Source organism: Solanum verrucosum, unplaced genomic scaffold (genome assembly GCF_900185275.1).
Source record: "Solanum verrucosum unplaced genomic scaffold, falcon-dt-bn FXZP01000228.1, whole genome shotgun sequence".
Classification (NCBI taxonomy): Eukaryota; Viridiplantae; Streptophyta; class Magnoliopsida; order Solanales; family Solanaceae; genus Solanum; species Solanum verrucosum.
Window position 1 is genome coordinate 480,376 of NW_026020210.1, and position 18,871 is coordinate 499,246.

The following is an 18,871-nucleotide window of genomic DNA, read 5'->3' on the forward strand; positions in this document are numbered from 1 at the left end:
CCTCACACCCATATTAGGGCTTTTTCCCACCATAATTTCCAGATCAAAACCCTCTCCCATCGATAATTACCTATTCGAATACGTTCTACGGATCGCAAAACGGATTCAGGGAGTTAAAACCTTACCTTTAGCCTTAAGAATGGTGAAAAACTGTCAAGAAAGCATCTGGGGTCGTCTCCTAGCTCTCGAAGTCGAAAAGTGCAGAATAAAACATTTTCGGGGTTTATTTTCGACTTAAATCGCGACTGTCCCGCTATGGCGGCCCCCAGCCCGCCACAACGGCCCCGCCTTGGCGGGAATAATCCCTCCTTAGCGGTTTGCACGAAACCAGTGAGTCGATTTAAGAATTCCAAACTCCCATTCACAACACACCTTCATCCCATGACACTCAGAAAATACACGTTTACGCTAAGATCAATTTCGGGAGTTCTACTCTCCCGAATTCAGTTCCGTAAAGTCATACGGGTTCCTTAACGTTTTAGCTATCTACTCATGTGATCACATTCACAATTAGATCACCCAATTGTTACCAGATTTTCTAGACTTTAATGACTTCGATTTCGTCCAAATCTGGACTAGGTTGGAAAATTCCTAGTTACTACGAAAAAGTTTTTCGGCCCAAAAATTTTCTCCGTTGACTTTTCTATAACGACGGGAATAGGTCGTTACATATGTAAAACACGCATAATATTACAACTCATTATCCTAAAAGAACTATCATCATATAAACCCGAAAAATAACTAAGAATATCATACAAAATTTATGTGAGTTATTGCCGACATGTTTCTCTACCCAAATAAAGGCTCATACCATTATCAAAACAATAACGTGTTTTGCCCCCGACGCTTTCATCACGAAATAATATAATGCTTGAACTCAAAAATCAATAGTATTCAGTAATTGAAACCTAAAATTAAAGGAGAAAATATATAGGTGATGATGCATGCTGATGAGAAAACTTTTAAGAGCGGTATAAGCTGTGAATATAGAACTAATGAAAAACCTTTACTTGATTTGATAGACCGTGTGATAATGTTATTGAATATATATACTCTTTTTTAGTGCAAATTTATAGAATGTTGTAAAGAATGTGAAAAGGTTATTACTATGAAAGATGAGAGAAACAGAACATTAAGATTGAAATAATTACATGTCAAAACTAAGCAATTGAAAGATGTATTAAATATTTTTGGAATACGAAGCAATTTTTTACTTTCAAATTCAATGTACACAGTGAAAGGTTTTTTGTTTACAATTTTTTTTTACTGTACTTTTATTAGGTGAAGAACAAATTAAATTTGTTATCAATGATTTATGGGTATTTCGTAAACAATAATAACAATAATAATAATAAATATTAAATAATAGTATGAGATTTAGTATAATATGATATGATAACTATCTAATAGTTATTGATTAATTAGATATTTATATATTTTAATTTAGTATAGGGATAAAATGGTAATTCAACTTTTCACTTTACAGGTTCCCACTTTTATATATATATATAATATATATATATATATATATATATATATATGATGATGATGATAGATGAGGATGATTTTTATATAAACTGTGATGCAAATCATGCTATGCACTGTGAATAGTCTATAAGAAATAATTGAAGATGTAATATTGTTGTGACTTTGTTTATAGGGGAGAAAGAAAGTCTAATAATAATATCCTGAACAAGCATACATTTTTATTGAAAAAGATGCAATACAAGGGGGAAAGTTCAAGCTTAATGCTTATGGCTCTTAAGTAATTGCTTGAACCAATAGGCTGACATTTTCGGATATCGCTTAAGTGTTGTGTAATCAACATAGACAATACCAAATCTAGAAGTATAACCAGATCTCCATTCAAAGTTGTCTAGCAAAGACCACGCGAAGTAGCCTATGACATTAGCTCCTTCATCGATAGCCTTCTTTAGTTCGGCCAAGTAACTTCTGTAGTAATCAATCCTTTTCGTGTCATGCAATGCGTCTGAAAGAGAAATATTCCCTGCATAATCCATACCTGAGATTCATCTATCGGTAAGTCCTGAGAGTGATTTTTAAGTTGGTTTGAAAATTCAAACAAGTTTTAGAAGTTTACCATTCTCTGATAGAAGGATGGTAGGATTTCCATAGTGTTCTTTTACATAGTTGACAGCTTTGTAAAGGCCCCAAGGCACAATGTAGAGCCAATAGGAGTGTGCCTATAGGCATTAAACGGAATTAGCTAAAGGTTAAGATGTAGTAGTTAGTACTTTTTAGGTACAAAAGTACCAACTCCAATGTGCTTACCCTAGGACCAATTGGTACTCCATTGCGATCATCTGCATCGGCAAAAAAGAAAAAAATTTGAATCGACAGAACTTAAATCTTTAAAAAAATGACATGAACAACATTTATGTGAAAACCTGATGAGTTTTAAGGGCATAGCAGAAAATAAAGAAGTAAATCTTACTAGCAAATCCACAGTTTTGATCCTGCTGGTAGGCAAGGGCTTTTAGTTTGGATAGATGATCATATGCATAAAAGGTAGTATAGTGGTTTATGCCCACATAATCAATTGATCCTTTCACCATCTTAATCTCATCTGTTGTGAATTTAGGTAACCGATCTCCAACAATATTTTGCATTGTTTTCGGGTACTCTCCATATACTAGAGGATGCAAAAACCTGCAAGTTAACTGCTTAAGGAAACCAAACATCACTAAGAACCGACCACTCTATTAAGTAAGTAATGTACCATCCCAATTCAAAGTCTCTTGCTCTTTGAGCTGCATAATTGTCAGCTTTCGATCTAGTCAGTGGTTCGTACCAGACAAAATCCAAGATAATTCCGAATTTTCCCTTCTGCTTCTCCTGTCATTGCATTTAGTAATGACAGGCTAATATTTAGTGAATAAACAAGAAAAGAAAAGGATATATAATCCTACTTGATAGTTTTCGCGATATCTATGAGCTGCAGCAGCATGGCTCAAGATCAGATTATGTGCAACAATATAAGGCTCAGTTGCAGAGTCCCCTGCTGTACAGTTACCAAATGCTTTAGAGCACCTTCCAGGTGCAAAGAATCCAGTATCATATCCTAGATCAGCAACAACTCTTGGTTCATTAAATGAGAACCAATTCTTCACTCTATCTCCATATGTCTTGAAGCAAAATTCTGCATAATCAGCAAAATCTTTCCTACAAGATTTATATATCAAATCACTTGCTTTCCGAACAAAAGAGTCACCAAAACTATAATTTGGGATAAATTTTCTTCAAATACTTACACGACTTCACGACTTAACCATCCCTTGTACCTATTCTGAAGTGCTTGAGGTAAATCGTAGTGATTAAGATTAACATACGGGGCAATGCCTGCAAAAAATATATGTTCATCAAGTTTTCCAGTTTACATATTAAGCAAGTTCAGTAAATTTACCTCTTTTGAGCATATAGTTAATCAACTTGTTGTAATAAGTAACACCCTTCCAGTTAATTTTTCCAGTTCCATCTACATTGCAAAAGTGTGACACACCATTTATTTTATTATTTATATAATAGGCTAAAGTATTTTAAAGTTGAGAAGTGGAAAAAAGAAAGGAAATGATCAAATTACTTGGGAAAATCCTGGACCATGAAATTGAGAAACGGTAAGCATCAAAGTTCAGCTTCACCATTAGATCAATATCTTCCTGTACCCATAAAATACGATTTGAATCATTTTTCATGTCATAAAATCATAATTCTAAATAAGTCTAGGGTTTATTAGAAATAACATATCTAACTCTAAGGTATTGATTAGGTCGCGTATTGTACTCTATCCTTCCTAGATCCCAATTTGTGTGATTACACTAGATAAAGGCGTTCACGGGTCGATTTGGATCGGTTATTGATCAGAATCAAAATCAAATCAATTTAATTCTAATCATTTTGTCTATCAATATGGTTGGTGATGGTTAAAAGAGACTTTCACTCAAAGACAATTTATGGAATTGGTTGTTATCAGTTTCAATTTGGTTTGGTTTGGTTTGATTATTCGGTATTTAATCATAAACAAAAATTTTAAAAAAATGATCCATTCAAGAGAGGGGAAGAAACAACGATTCATTCCGAACGAAAAATGGCTAGAAAGACTAACGTTACAGAACTTTTTGATCACTGAATTTACTGTGAATAAAGCTTCAAAATTCACAATTTTTCCCTAGAAAGAAGAGACGATGACATTCCTTGTCCCACCAAGAATTGTCATACAGACTCATATACATGAAACCAATAAGATAAATATTCTCGTCTTAGACGTTTTTTGGTTTCATAAATAAATTATAAATAAAATTTGATGAAGACATATATAAGATATTCAAAATTGTTTATAAAAATAATATGTTATGCATGTATAATAATAAAATGTAAGTATATAATTTTTTCGATGTTGTTTGATTATTTCTTTGATTTTTTTTTAACAAAATCAAAACAAATCAAATACTATCAATTTTTAAAAATCTAAAATCAAATCAAACCCAAACTCAAGTAAAATCGGTTTGGTTAGATTTTTCGAAGGGCTTTAGGGAGAGACTCTCTTTCTTTCTCAGATTCAAATGTGGGACCGGTTTATTCAAACCATGAATACCTCTGTCATTGGATATGTTATTATTGTTATTATTGTGATTATTGTAAAATTATACATCTAACCCGGGTACAATATTCCATTATTAATTAATTAGTTAACTAGGTAATTCTACTTGAGTTAAATGATATTTTTGACTTGATCATCATATTGGATTCTCAATTCTTGTATAATTATGTTGTCACATCCCAAAAAAGAGTAATATAGTCCTAATCATTTTGTCTATCAATATGGTTGGTGATGGTTAAAAGAGACTTTCACCCAAAGACAATTTTTGTGTTGGTTTTAATTGAGACACTCTGAATTATTTAATATACTTCCACACCATCAGCAATAGTAGCTTATTTGATTTGCTTTATAATTTACTCAATCTACATGCCAACTCTTTCATTTTAAATTTATTTCAATAATAAGAATATTTTTATCTCAACTTCTTTATTCTTGTATTTCTTTTATTTTAAAAAAAAATTAAAATTATTTCGTAAAATATATTTTTTAGTCAAGAATCTATCAAAAACAACTCTCTACGATCTGTGTACATCCCAATCCCCCCGAAATCTCATTTTTGGGTAATACTAAGTAGGTTATTGTTGTAAGAATGGTATTTTTCTTTCTTTTTTTATTTACTTTAAACTTTATAGTATTTAAAACCACAAGTTTTAAGAGTACTTTAATATGTATTAAAGTCTTTTTCGCCTTTTTAAATTAGTATCTAGTCAAATATGGCTATATGAGTTAAATAAAACATAAAAAGTAAGAGCATAAACTTTTATATATTATCTTTAAAAAATAAACCATATAAGACGTAAAGCTTTTTCTTTTTCTATGTCTCGCAACCAAGCGACAATTGACCATTGAAGGTAGCTAGTGTGAAATAGATAGGATCGACCACTCTTAATTAGATGTTTCAATCTGATTTGATCCCTAAAAATGTAAAAACTCATGTAGGGATTGGTTCCTCCTTTAATAAATTAGTGCTAGGGTAAATCTAAATAAGTTGTGTGACTAGATTCTAAATACCAAAACTCTTTTTTCAGAAGCTAAAAACATAATTCTTTTCAAAAATATATTTTTGAGAAAAAATACACTTTGAAACACCTTCAAAAAGATGATCAAACACTAATTATATTCTTGTTTAAAAGTTTTTTTTTATATTTATTAGTCAAACAAATTATTTCTCACCAAAAATGTTTTTACATTTTTCAAAACAAGTTCAAACTTTAGTCAAACTTGCTAGTAATATTCAGCTTACTTTATAGTGGTGGTACTGATCCGCAGAGACCTCTCCACTTGCATTATTTGGCTCACGTCCTGTTTTAACACCAAGAAAAGAGCTCATACATGGATCGAAATTGTCCAAAAAAGAATGTTCTAGTTTGACTTAATGATACGGAATTTAAGAAAATAAAGAAAATTTTCAATCTTGTGATTTTAAATTAAAGTTATGTCAAATGTACAAAAATGTTATTTAATCTTGTAGCCTTAAACATGTCACGTGGAAACTAAAGTTGAAATTAAACCGTTACTAAAAAATGAAAGGGTGGTTCTTTTCTAAACAGACTAAAAAGAAAAGTAGATCATTCTGTAATAACAATAATTTATATGTACCGGGCTGTTTGATGAAAGTGTCCCAAACACTAGGTCCACGACCATCCTTGCTAGCCGCACCTTCTACTTGATATGCAGAAGTTGATGTACCAAACACAAAACTCTTCGGAAAACTCTCTCTATTCAATCCTCCGGTGTCAAAAACCGCCGTCACATTATCGCTCTGAATAGCCATTAAAGTGGTTAATATTACAGCAAGAAGTAAAAACAACGATTTGATCATTTTCTCAATTGATGAAAAGCAGTAGCTAGTGAGTGGAATGGAGGATATATATATAGTGGGAGGCAATGCTATTTATGGAATAAATTAGATAATGTTTATGTGAGTGGTAAGACCAAGAGGGACATATTGCTCGTTACAAACGTGTGCAAACTTATCTATTATTTTTATTATAATATAAATAAAAGTTTATCTTGATTACTTAGTCCACTTTCTAGTCTATTATCTAGTGATCATTTACAAACTCTAATTACTTTTATCATCATACATAATTTAATTAAGAGAGAGTGTAGTTAAGAAAACTAGTAAAATGTGTGTCTAGTTAATTGAATTTACAAAATAAGAGAATATTGGAAATTATGTATTTAATATAATTATTTTTGTATAGATGGATAAGAAATAAGTTATATATATTGTTGTATTAATTTTCATATAACTTATTCAATGTTTAGTAGGTAGAAGGAAATAAGTTATTCATGTATAAAATTAATATGATGTTTGATTGACAATTTAATTAGAACATGCATAACTAATACATATATAAGTTAAAAGGGAAACTATGTATTAATATATTGAAATTGATGGGATATGTTTAATGCATGCATTAGTATGATTAAAAATAATTTGCCCCTCAAAACTTTTTCCACATCTTTTCATCATATTTATGGTGAATATGTTTGTAAATAAATATTGTATTTTAGAAATTATGTAATGCATGTTATTTTTATTACATCGAATGAAACATTGTATAAGAAATAATCTGCATAATTAATGCAAGAATAATGAATACAAGCATTACTAATATCAGCAATATAATACCAATACAACATATTCAACATTATTCTTATATATTATATCAAACGACCCGTAAGTATATATAATATATCAAAAGATGAAAATGGTAGAACACAATGATAAAAGATGAGAGTTTTTTTTATTCTCAAGTGTTCAATTGTGGGTGCAATGTGAACTCTTACCTCTATTTATAGATTGCATAGAAGCATACAAATGATTGTCATAAACATGACATTAACTATGGACGTTATAGTAGAAGTTCATGGATTGACATAGTAAATTTACCATTTGACCCCTATTAATTATGAAGTGGATGAATTAAAAACTTAAGATTTTCAACAAGTTTACCTTTTTCAAAGTAATTAATTGAGGGTATAATAGGTAAAAATATTTTGTCTTTTCTTGATTTGTCAAAATTGACAAGTAATTAGGGACAACTAAAAAGAAAAAGTGGACAAGTAATTAGGGACAAAGGGAGTATCACTCTACTTGGATGTACGTGCCTTGATAGATAATGTGTTTCATTAAAAACTTACTAAAAAAATTATGGCCAAGGAAAAAGAGCACACAAATCTTTAATACACATTGTTTGTTGCCTTGTTAAATATCTTGTCAAGAAAACTCAAGGGGACAAACCTAGTTAAGAAAAAAAGAGTGCAACACGTATTTTATCCCTTCCAATGCAAACTTTCTTGAGATTAATTGGCATGGGGAAAACCACCAAAACTTAAATTTGAACAATAGCGACTTAATTTCTTTTTGATTTAATTTTTAGGGTTAGGGTTAGAAAAAGTGGGAAAAAGTGGGGTATGGTTGTGGGGTCATGGACCATTTTAACATTTTTAGAAATTTGGGTATAAAATAGATGTTTATAAAAATACAACCAAGCCATTTCTATATTTATTAAATATTCTATTTTTTTTAAAAGTCATTTATTTATTCAATAATTTTCCTCTCTCTTCTCAACCCTCTTCTTTCCTATTTTCTTGAGTACCTTAAAGATTTGAAATATTTTTTTCTCCAATCTTCTTCCCAAGTCGAAACAATTCATCCTCTTGTGCTCAGGTAAGTTCATTTTTATTTTTTGAACAGTTTTTGCTCCGTTTTACTATTTTTTTTTTGTTGCATTTTTGTTTGGTGGATTTTGAATTTTTACAAAAATTCAATTGTTCTTGATTAAATTTGTCAAAATTTGATATGTTTTGAATTCATGTTCTTGATTCTGCATCTCTAATTGCGTTTTACTTTGGATAATGATTAGAAATTTTTTGAACTTTTATGTTTATATTATATATCGATTTTGATTTTTTTTCTACGTTTTAGTAGACATTAATGGTGTTCTGGTTGTTGTCTTTTGCATTCTTCCTTTCTAGAATTACTGCTTCTTGTTTTGCATGTTTGATAGAGTACTTTTTTGTTTCAGTTAATAGACTAGTGGTCGATAGATTGATCACTACAAATTAGTTTTTGCTTATAGATTGTAAAGTATGACTAAATATAGAAAATCATTATAGAATTTGTTTCTACTGCTTGCAGCAGTAAGAAACGTAAAACTAAAGAAGTTGATCACTTTTACAAAAATTTCTGTAAGAGTTAGAATGACGGCTTATCGTGATCACTTTAGAAAAATTTTAATTGATCAAAAGTTCTATGCTGATTCCAAGTAAATTTTGTTTTGAACGCTTGAGACATTTGCCGAAGCATTTTAAATACAATAAATAAATGATTTGTTATATGTTGTTGCGATGTACGAAGAATAAAAACAGTTACATGACATCTAGTTCTATATGAACGCTACGACAACTTGTTTCAGGTTAATGAAATTTGCTTTGATTACAGGGTTGAATTGTAAACATACTCCGTGAATAAAAAAGGAGCAAAGTCCTTCAATATTGTGAATTTTTTTATTTCAAGGTGACCAAGAACAAGAACATCACTATTGAAAGGTTGATATGCTTGATCAAATGAAGTCAATTGAGAAAGGAGCAAAAGTTGAAGTGCGCTTTTGTTTGGTTCGTGCCCTCGGTGCTGCTGGCTAGGAATTTGACGGAGAAAGCGAATTCAAACCAAATCAAAATAGTGGTTGATTAAAATTTCTTCGAAATTTAACCATTAGGAAAAGAGTCGATTGGACTAGCATAGAGCTATTTGAAGAAGAAGATTGATTCGAACAAACAGAAAAGTGGATATTTAAATTGTATTGTAGTTATTTAAAATTGAATAACATGAAGTCAATAAAATGAGGGAATTAAAACAAAGATTGCCTTTTTATATATAAAAAAAGTTAGATATTACGATTGGGTGTAATTTGAATTGTACTTTACTACCGTTGCAAAAGTGGATATTTAAATTTTGTTAATTGTACATTATAAATATAATCAATTATTTCTCATGTGGCTGGTAGATGATGGATCGTATAGAATGACATTCCATCATTTGTAAGGTATATGCTGGTTGGTGCAATGATAAACAAAATATTAGTATATAACAAAAAAAAATAACTACATAAATTATATTATATTGAGGACTATCAACTGAGTTAATTGTATATCTAAACTACACGCTTTATCAATAATATATTGTATGAATTTATAACTCTTACTAGCATATTGTCAAAAAAGAAATAATTAATTAATAAAAAATTTCGCAGCTAAATGGGCTTAAACAAATCATATGATCGTATAAGAGTCTACGTAAATTGGGAACGACGATCATAGATGTATGAGGATGGATAGTGGTTATACAATTAACATCCTCAAAATAATGTTTACTAAAGTACAAGTATGTTTTGTCAGGATTTTATTCGTTCAACCACAACTCATCCTCATACATATTTGATCGTTATCTTCAATATATGTCCACTCTTATATGATTATATGACTGGTTTAAACTTACTTAATTGTATAAATTTTAATAGTTTATTTTTTATTAATTAATTATTCTCTTTTTAAAATTCTACTAGTTATGGTCTATACATATGTATCCTAACCTAGTAAGTTTATTATGGATGAAGGTCTTAGGATAGGTTAGATTATAAGAAGTCGAGGACTAAACTAAGTATAGTCTAGCCTATACTAAGACCTTTTTCCATAATAAACTTACTAGATTATGATACACATGTAAAGACTTTAACTAGTAGAATTTTAAAAAGAGAATAGTTAACTAATAAAAAAAAATTATTGCAATTTACACAATTAAATGAGTTTAAACAAGTCATATGATTATATAAGAGTCCGTGTAAATTGGGTATAATAATAAGAGATATATGAGAATGAATTGTGGTTGAACAAATAAAATCCTTACAACATACTTGTGTTTGGTCGACATTATTGTGAGGATGTTGATTTGTATAACCACTACTCATCCTCACACATCTTGATCTAATTATCGTCCCCTATGTATGTGAACTCTTATATGATCTTATGACTTGTTTAAGCTAATTTAATCGTATGAATTTTAATAATTTATTTTTTAATTATTTATTTTCTTTTTTTATTACAATAATGGTCTCAGTACTTGTAGATGCTTAAACTATAATGAAATTCTTTGAAAACAATTCTCTGAATTTCTTTATGGTCGAGCATTATACTTAATTCCTCACCCGCAGTATCTAGACACAATCAGGGAATACACATTTCACCTTGAACCATTTATTACAATTCTTCGACGTAGCATAATCAAAAGAATTCTTCATCAACGCTTGATCTAATAACATTTTCAACTCATTCTTGCTGCTAAATGTTTGTTCTATTTGAAAATTAGTCCCATTGGAGAAGTTGTCGTTGAGTTATGATCCTGACCCACATTTTCATTGCTTTTCTTGAAATAATTTAGGATCTTTCGATTTCATTGGGATGACCATCCATATCAATGATCACCCAAATTTTTATCTTCAATCGAATCATCGTCATCGATTGTAGGGTTGGTGAGAAGAGTACCAAAGACCTCACGACAATATTTATTTTCAATATTGGCCTAGTGCGATCGGTAGTGACATCCAACATGTACAGGGACACTTGATTGTCATTTTTATGAATGTGGGATATATTTTTTCCCTTTCATTCATTAGATAACTAATCACAACTTCGCTTGGTTCGCAATCTAATTTCCCACATTATAAATTACGATTTGAACCATGTTGTGTATAAATATTTGCGACGAAATGGGATGACCACTGTCACCTTACTAGATACTTTTCTAATCCAACATTTAGGAAGTCTCCTCCCACACACATCCATATAATCACCATTAACAATAATTACTATAACTACTGTCATTATAAATCACAATGATCGATCCTAGATTACGGTATCGGTCTATACCTGGCAAGGACTGGCAGGAAATTCTCAAAAAATATCAATAAATGAAATCGAATGTAATAGGTACTCTGCTAGCTCTGAAATGGAGAAATGTATTAGTAGGGCTTCTAAACTATGGAATCTATCTACTAATAAGGTATTGGATGGAATTTTCAAGCTAGTAAAAATGGTGTAAAATTATTTTTTACAAAAAGTAAAAAAAAAATGGAATAACACTAGAGGCAATGAGCAAGAATGGAGATTTCCAGTTGTGAGGAGGAAGATTTCGCCAGAAAAATAATCGGAATCGACAAAAATAGGTGAAAAATGGCTGGAAAATGGGAGCTTTTTTGGGCTTGAAAATTATTTTCTTTTTTGATTATTTTTAAATCTGAAAATAATGATGGGAAAAAATAAAATATTATTGGAAAAGGTGGAGAAACTAAAGTGTAATATTAAAAATTTTAGAGTTGGTCTTGCATATTTTGAAAGAATATTGAGTGATGTCATAATTGGTGTCTAAAGTACCAATTTTTGAAGACTTGTGTCTAAATGCTCAATTAAATTTTGAGAGTGGCTATTTTGCCAACTCTCTCAACTTTCTTGTACATGAGGCATTCCTATTTTGTGTACATTTTGTTGGCTCGTATCTAGGAAAAAAAAAAGTTTGACGGAATGTATAACTTTTTTTGGTATTCTCTGATATATTATTCTTCATTCAATTGAGTTAAAGCAAGGGACATCGTCTTCATATAATATTATAACTTCCTTCTCAAAGAAAATCATACATTATTTGGACTAACTTGTGATTGACTGTCCTATAAAATATGATAATATTGCAGTTAGGGATGGCAATGGGGCGGGGCGGGGCGGGTTATTGTGTAAGTGGGGCGGGGTAGGGCAGGGCAGGTTAGAGCTTTGCAGGTATGGGGTGGAGCAGGGCAGGTTTGAATATATCTTTTCAAAATTTATGTGGGGCGAGGCGGGTTGTGGGTTTGAAATAAAAAATCTTTTAAATTCGTAATTCACACAAATTCTCTATATCAGTTTTGCACCTATTTGGGCCTTCACCATTTGATGAGTTTAAAGTAAAAATGAATATTTACGTAAACTGTTTTGAATGGCTAAGAAACTAGAAAGAAGAAAAAATTATCTCACTGCTTGTATTTAATTTTTTGTTATTACATCAAATGTAACCAATTCAAATCTACTAAAAAAAATATGTTGCTGACATATCTAAAAGAGCTATAAAACATTGTAATGTTAAAATAATCTTATAACATGTTAATTTTAGCGATTAACAACTGACAAAATTTTAATTTTTTAAGTTAAAAACTTACTGAACCTATTATTTGAAATGTTTTTACAAAATATATGGGATGGAGCGGAGTGGGGTGGGGCGGGTTGAAAACAACAAAATTTGTAATGTGGGGCGGAGCGGAGCGGGGCGGGGCGGGTTGAGATCTTAGCGAGTTTATGCGGGCTTGCCCCACAACCGCCCCGTCCCGCCCCTTTGTGCGCCATTCCTAATTGTAGTGACGTCATACGCAAAGAAATAACTTTCGTGCGATATACATAAGTGTACCAATTACACTAAAACATGATAGTTCATTAGATCAAAATGAATCTTTTTTATGTTAAGTAATCTCACAATCATTCAGATGTTCCATAAAATTGTTTTAATACCTTTTGAATTTTCCAAAAAATTTCATATAAACTTCATATTATTTATCTAGGTAAGAAAACAATTTCAGTATGCACATATCAACCTTTTCATGTATTTCTCAAACTAATACTAGCCATAGGTATGCAATAGTAATAGTTGATGTGCAACGGTAATAGTTGATGCACATATCGCTCTAAATTGATGAAAAGCATTAGCTAGTGAGTGGAGTGGTAGGAGATAAATAGTGGGAAGCAATTCTATTTTTGGAATAAATTAATAGGTAATGTGAGTGGTATGACCAGGACAGGATGAGTGTGATTACTCACTCCACTCTCTAGTCTCTAGTGATTTCCAAACTCTAATTACTTTTAGTATCATATAATATAGGAGAAATACATAATTTAAGAGAGAGTGTAGTCAAGAAAACTAATTATATGTTTGTCTAGTTTTATTGAATTTACAAAATAAGAGAATATTGGAGATTGTGTATTTAATATACTACTCCTAGAAGAAGATTTTGTTGTAAAATGAACATAAAAGAGTAGTATAATATATCAAAAGATGAAAATAATAGAATAGAGATATGAGTTTTTCTTATTCTTTTAAGTGTTTAAGTGTGTACAATGTGAATTCTTAGGTCTCTATTTAGAGTGTTACAAGTTGTCATATTATGGGAGAAGTTTATGGAGGTGCGGGAGTTAATATCATAATGATTGAGGAGTAGGGATGATCTATTTCTGGAGTAGTGAACATCCAAGCTAATTAATTGTTTCATAACACTCCTTGAATGTCCATGTTTTGATAAATAATGTGTCTCATCAAACTTTTACTAGGAAAAATCTTTTGGAAAGAATCATTGTGAAGAAAAAAGAGTACACATTATATCTTTAATATTCATTTTGTTGCCTCATTAAAAACCTTAATAAAAAAATTCAATGGGACATAACCTGACTAAGGAAAAAAGAGTACATTGCTTTGATGTTGCACAAATCACACTTTTTTAGTTGATATAACGCAGTCGCTATCAAATAGGGGTGTACGAGTCAAATCGTAAAGTCATACGAACCGACGAACCAAGTCAAATCAAGAAAAAAATGATTTATGATTTGGTTTGGTTGGTTTGATGTTGAAAAAAAATGATTTGTGGTTTGGTTTTGTTTGATATTAAAAGAAAATATTAAGTTAAACCGAATTCCAACCAAACTGACTAAAAAATTAGGTTGCTAACTCTTAAGGATATTTGTGGTCTCTTAGAATAACGGCAAGTGCATTTTAGATATCAAAATATAATGAAGTGGTCTATTTCGCATAGTTCAAAAGCAATTTAATTTTATTCTTTTCCGTAGAATATATTGTAAATTATTTAATTTAGTGGGTAGTTATAGATTATGAAACTAGTTTTTAGAATTTGTATCAGCACGGACCCAATATATATGTAAGTTTATTTTTATACAATTATAAAAATCTTTCAACATATTATACTACATCTCATGAAAGTCATACGTCAAAATGTAGAAGTTTTGGGAGCACAGATTCACTGCCCACTGGCGTGTATTATAATGTATATTTTCATTATTATTTTCGTTTACTGACCTTATTTTTGTCTTTGAAAGAAATAGGCTAAGAGTTCTTAAATTGTTGAACGAACTTTAATCAACGTTAAAAAATTAAATGAACTCATGTTAATTTTTAATACAAAAAAATTATTTAAAAGAAATAGGCTAAAACGTTAAAATCTTGAACATGTCACACGCAATGTCTATGAAACTAAAAGTATAGAGTAACTTTCATTCCTTTCTTACATACCACGTATATATTTTATTTTATTACAAAAAATAATATTCTTTTAATTCATTATTCCACCTCTATTATGTTTTGTAGATAAAACATTAATAATAAAATCATTCATATTTCAAGGTATTCATATGAAAAATTAAATGACTTAAAATACAAAAATAAATGTCCTTTTTATTAAAATCATTCATATTTCAAGGTAGTCATATGAAAAATTAAATGACTTAAATACAAAAATAATTGTCTTTTTTAATTAACTCTTTAATTCTAACTTTTCATATAGCCTTAAGACCATACTAAATACAAATAAAACGTTGTTTTCCTTTTTCGGTCAACATTTCACATGGAGCCCGTTTGGCCATGCGATATGGAATCGTGATATGATATCATAACATGAAATTATGAGATGAAATTGAAGTTTGTTTTGGACATGCGATGTTGAATTTTTGTGTTGTATATTTTCTCATAAACATAAGAATTTCATAAGTTGTAGAACTATTAAAATAGCCCCAATTGTTTAATAAATCTTACCAAATAAACAATTTTGTTAAATAAAATAGCATAATAAATTATTACAAAACTATTTGTTCTCCACTTTAGTAATTGTTTCATCTAACTTTAATTGATCAATGTCACAACCCAGACCGTCGTGATTGGCACCCACACTAACACTCCGGTGGGAGAACCACTACTACAACCCAAACCAAGCAAATAATCTAAAAACTAAGGCATTTAAATCAAACACTAAGGAAAGAAAAATAGAGTTTCCATAAACTTTAACAAAAGTTTAACAATAATAAACTAACAACGCGGAAGAATAACCTAGAACCTGAAAGTCAGTGTACCAAAACATCTAACAATGAACTAAGTCTAAACAAGAAGGGATACAACCCCAAACTAATGAACTAACTAAACAATTGTCTAAGTCCGAAAATAGTGGACATAGACGAAAGAGAATCCCACGGCAGCCCGGAAGAATTGGCTCACCCTTGAATTCAAACGACGATCACTGATCTCCTAAGCAAGGTCTATCAATAGCCTCTTGAAGATGCCTTGTACTTAAAAAAATAAGAGCAACTGCAGAATCAGTACACAACCACAGTGTACTGGTAGGATCGTGCGGCTATCCCACTAGTGCAACATAAATAAGTCAAACAACATTATAATCACATGCATATATATCAACATATACAACATTATCAACATTTACGAACAACGAGCAACTTCACATTTTATATCAAATCATTGGTCCTCTCATGGAACCCAAACCCAAACAGTTAGCATGCCGGAACGTAGCAACCGATCTCATATTTATGCCGAAACGTGGCAACCGATTCCATATTTATGTCGGAACGTGGCAACCGATCTCATATTTATACCGAAACGTGGCAACCGATTCCATATTTATGCCGGAACGTGGCAACCGATCCCATTCACACACCACAATCATAATCACAAGTATATCATCAAGATCATACGTTTAAGTCACATTCATGGCATTCATCAATTATCTATCTCATTTACAACAAGTGTGATCAACATTGTAACATTCATACATATACAAGTATCACAATGAAGAGAGAACAAGCATACATCACACAATCATAGAATCACAACCATCACCTACCTCGAATCCAAGCTTGAATCCCCTAAGGCACTTGAATCTTCTCTTTTCGGATTCTTCCCGCTCGTTCGTGGTCTAAACACAATCAATACAATACGAGAATCAATAAATAATCACCAATTACCCGAATTACTAATAATTCTATGAACCCTGGATCAAACCCATGATCCCAATTATCCAAATTAGGGTTGTTTCCACCATAGAATCTATAACGAAACCTTCCCCCATCAATATTCACCCATTCTATTACGTTCTACGGATCAAAAAATGGATTCGGGGAGTAAAAAACTTACCTTTAGCCTTAACAATGGTGAAAAATGAGTAGGAGTCGCCTGGGGTTCATTCCTTAGCTCTAAAAGTTGAAAAGTGCATAATAAAGTCGTTTAGGGGTTTATTAACGCTCTTAAGTCATGTTGAGCCCACCACATCAGCCCTCATTCCACTATATCGGCCCCGCCAGAGCGGCAACATCCAGCGCCAAAGCGACTGGAACGAAACAGAGATCTCTTTAAAGAATTCCAAAATCCCCATTTCACAATACACTATCATCCCATGACACTCAGAAAATACCCGTTCACGCTAAGATCAGTTTCGGGAGTTCTACTCACCCAAATTCAATTCCATAAAGTCGTACAGGATCCTTAACATCTTAGCTATCCACTCATGTAATCAAATTCATTAATAGATGTCTCATTTATTACTAGATTTCCCTAGACCTCATTGACTCCGATTTCGTCCAAATCTAGACTAGGCTAGGAAATCTCAAGTTACTACGAAAAAGTTTTCTAGCCCTAATTCTTTCTCCATTAACTTTTTCCTAACGACGAAATCAGGTCGTTATAATAGATACCAAATTACCCATCACTCGTTCCCAAGTGATCAACTAGGAAAGATTGGCTAAAGTAAGGGTAAAATAGTGTCTGAATCGTTGAATTACTGGGAATACTTGTCTCGCATGCCCTTTTTACCGAATCTCATTACCCCCTAAGTGTTTCACATCTCCTACCCCAAACCAACCAATTGAATACCTACACATCCTCCCTTACAATGCCTCAATGAAGTCATCACAATGCTCGAGGGATAATTATTGTTGTATGTACACTTATCTAACAACAAAAACGATTCCCAACAACCACCAAAGTTGATCGTACACACGTCTACAACATGTTATCAAGGACCTTGACACAATCATCCAGACAAATCCTTTAGCACTTAAGCATGATAAAATTCCAAGTCAATACTCGCTACAAATAGAAGTGAACCTGAACCAACCAACACACACTCATAATACCCAAACAATCATAGTTCTTATCAATATCTACACCCCACAACATAACTTTTCATGAGTTTAAGTTATAAAAATTTGATCTTTAGACATCAAATACTCATCGAGGGATATGCCCAAGCATACAAACCCTCCAACAACACGATCGAAAAGTTAGAATTAGTAATTGTAGATTACCTCTTAAGAACAATAGAATTGGACCCAATGATCCCTACATTCAACCACACATAATCGATACATGACCTCGACGACTAGAGAAATATTAAGATTGTCGGACAACCACAAATACGCACGGTAGCTCTTCTATAAATTCTCATAAGCAAGGTGTACATGTAGAACCACTAAAATGCCTTAACAACTCCAAGACAACACCAATTATGTCATTCGAAATAACCAAATCCTCCCAATCTTCTCACTCAACCAAGAGAACATCGCAGGATTTAGTTTCCTTGATCCACCACTAGGGATCCACCCACAAAACTGAAAACACACTAGAGCATAGCTAGTGAATCATACTCATAATACTAACAACCATCATAAACAGTCCGACCATTTACCCTATTATAAACCAACACTTTTAAAAAAATGAAACCTTCCTTAGGTACTTAACAATCAATAGTAGTAAACTTACGACTCAACTCAGGTGTAAGTCTTTTCAAATGCTCAATACCGGATACAATTGATCATTTATCACCTTGCCAATTCATACCTTGACAAACTATATCACCACGAATGTAGACTCATAATAAAAAATCTGAATTGTAATTTCCACCATATACACAATCCCTTTCTCTATCAACATTAGCTTGTACCTTGAAGAGTTTTATGAATTCATGGATCTCCATTTATCATTGATCGCATCTCCATCGATCTTACCATGTATTTCGCTAAAATTTCAATCATACTCATTACTAGACTAGAAAATAAAATCAACCACTTGTCATCACACTCAAGCTAATGTCCGCACATTCC

At 31.6% G+C, this 18,871-nt stretch overlaps 2 protein-coding genes across 2 annotated transcripts in view; one reads left to right on the top strand and one right to left on the bottom strand.

Annotated features, from left to right (window-relative positions):
- Positions 1–18,871, top strand: part of LOC125830388 (ATP-dependent Clp protease ATP-binding subunit ClpA homolog CD4B, chloroplastic) — a 569,404-nt gene that overhangs the window by 71,059 nt on the left and 479,474 nt on the right. The gene's annotated exons all lie outside the window — the stretch shown is intronic.
- Positions 1,690–6,326, bottom strand: LOC125830418 (beta-glucosidase 44-like). Its single transcript, XM_049509610.1, has 10 exons — positions 6,218–6,326; positions 5,862–5,920; positions 3,602–3,677; positions 3,273–3,360; positions 2,931–3,183; positions 2,741–2,856; positions 2,456–2,670; positions 2,293–2,324; positions 2,102–2,204; positions 1,690–2,023 (listed from the first exon to the last, which is right to left on the bottom strand). The coding sequence occupies exons 3-10, from the start codon at positions 3,660–3,662 to the stop codon at positions 1,746–1,748; spliced, it is 1,146 nt and encodes a 381-aa protein (XP_049365567.1). The 5' UTR covers positions 3,663–3,677; positions 5,862–5,920; positions 6,218–6,326; the 3' UTR covers positions 1,690–1,745.

Coding starts and splice junctions, on each gene's coding strand:
- LOC125830418 (XM_049509610.1), bottom strand. CDS start 3,662: ATGGTGAAGCTGAACTTTGATGCTTACCGTTTCTCAATTTCATGGTCC. Junction 3,361..3,601: donor ATGGTCCAGGATTTTCCCAA/GTAATTTGATCA, acceptor TATTTTTTGCAG/GCATTGCCCCGTATGTTAAT. Junction 2,671..2,740: donor AGAGACTTTGAATTGGGATG/GTACATTACTTA, acceptor GTTAACTTGCAG/GTTTTTGCATCCTCTAGTAT.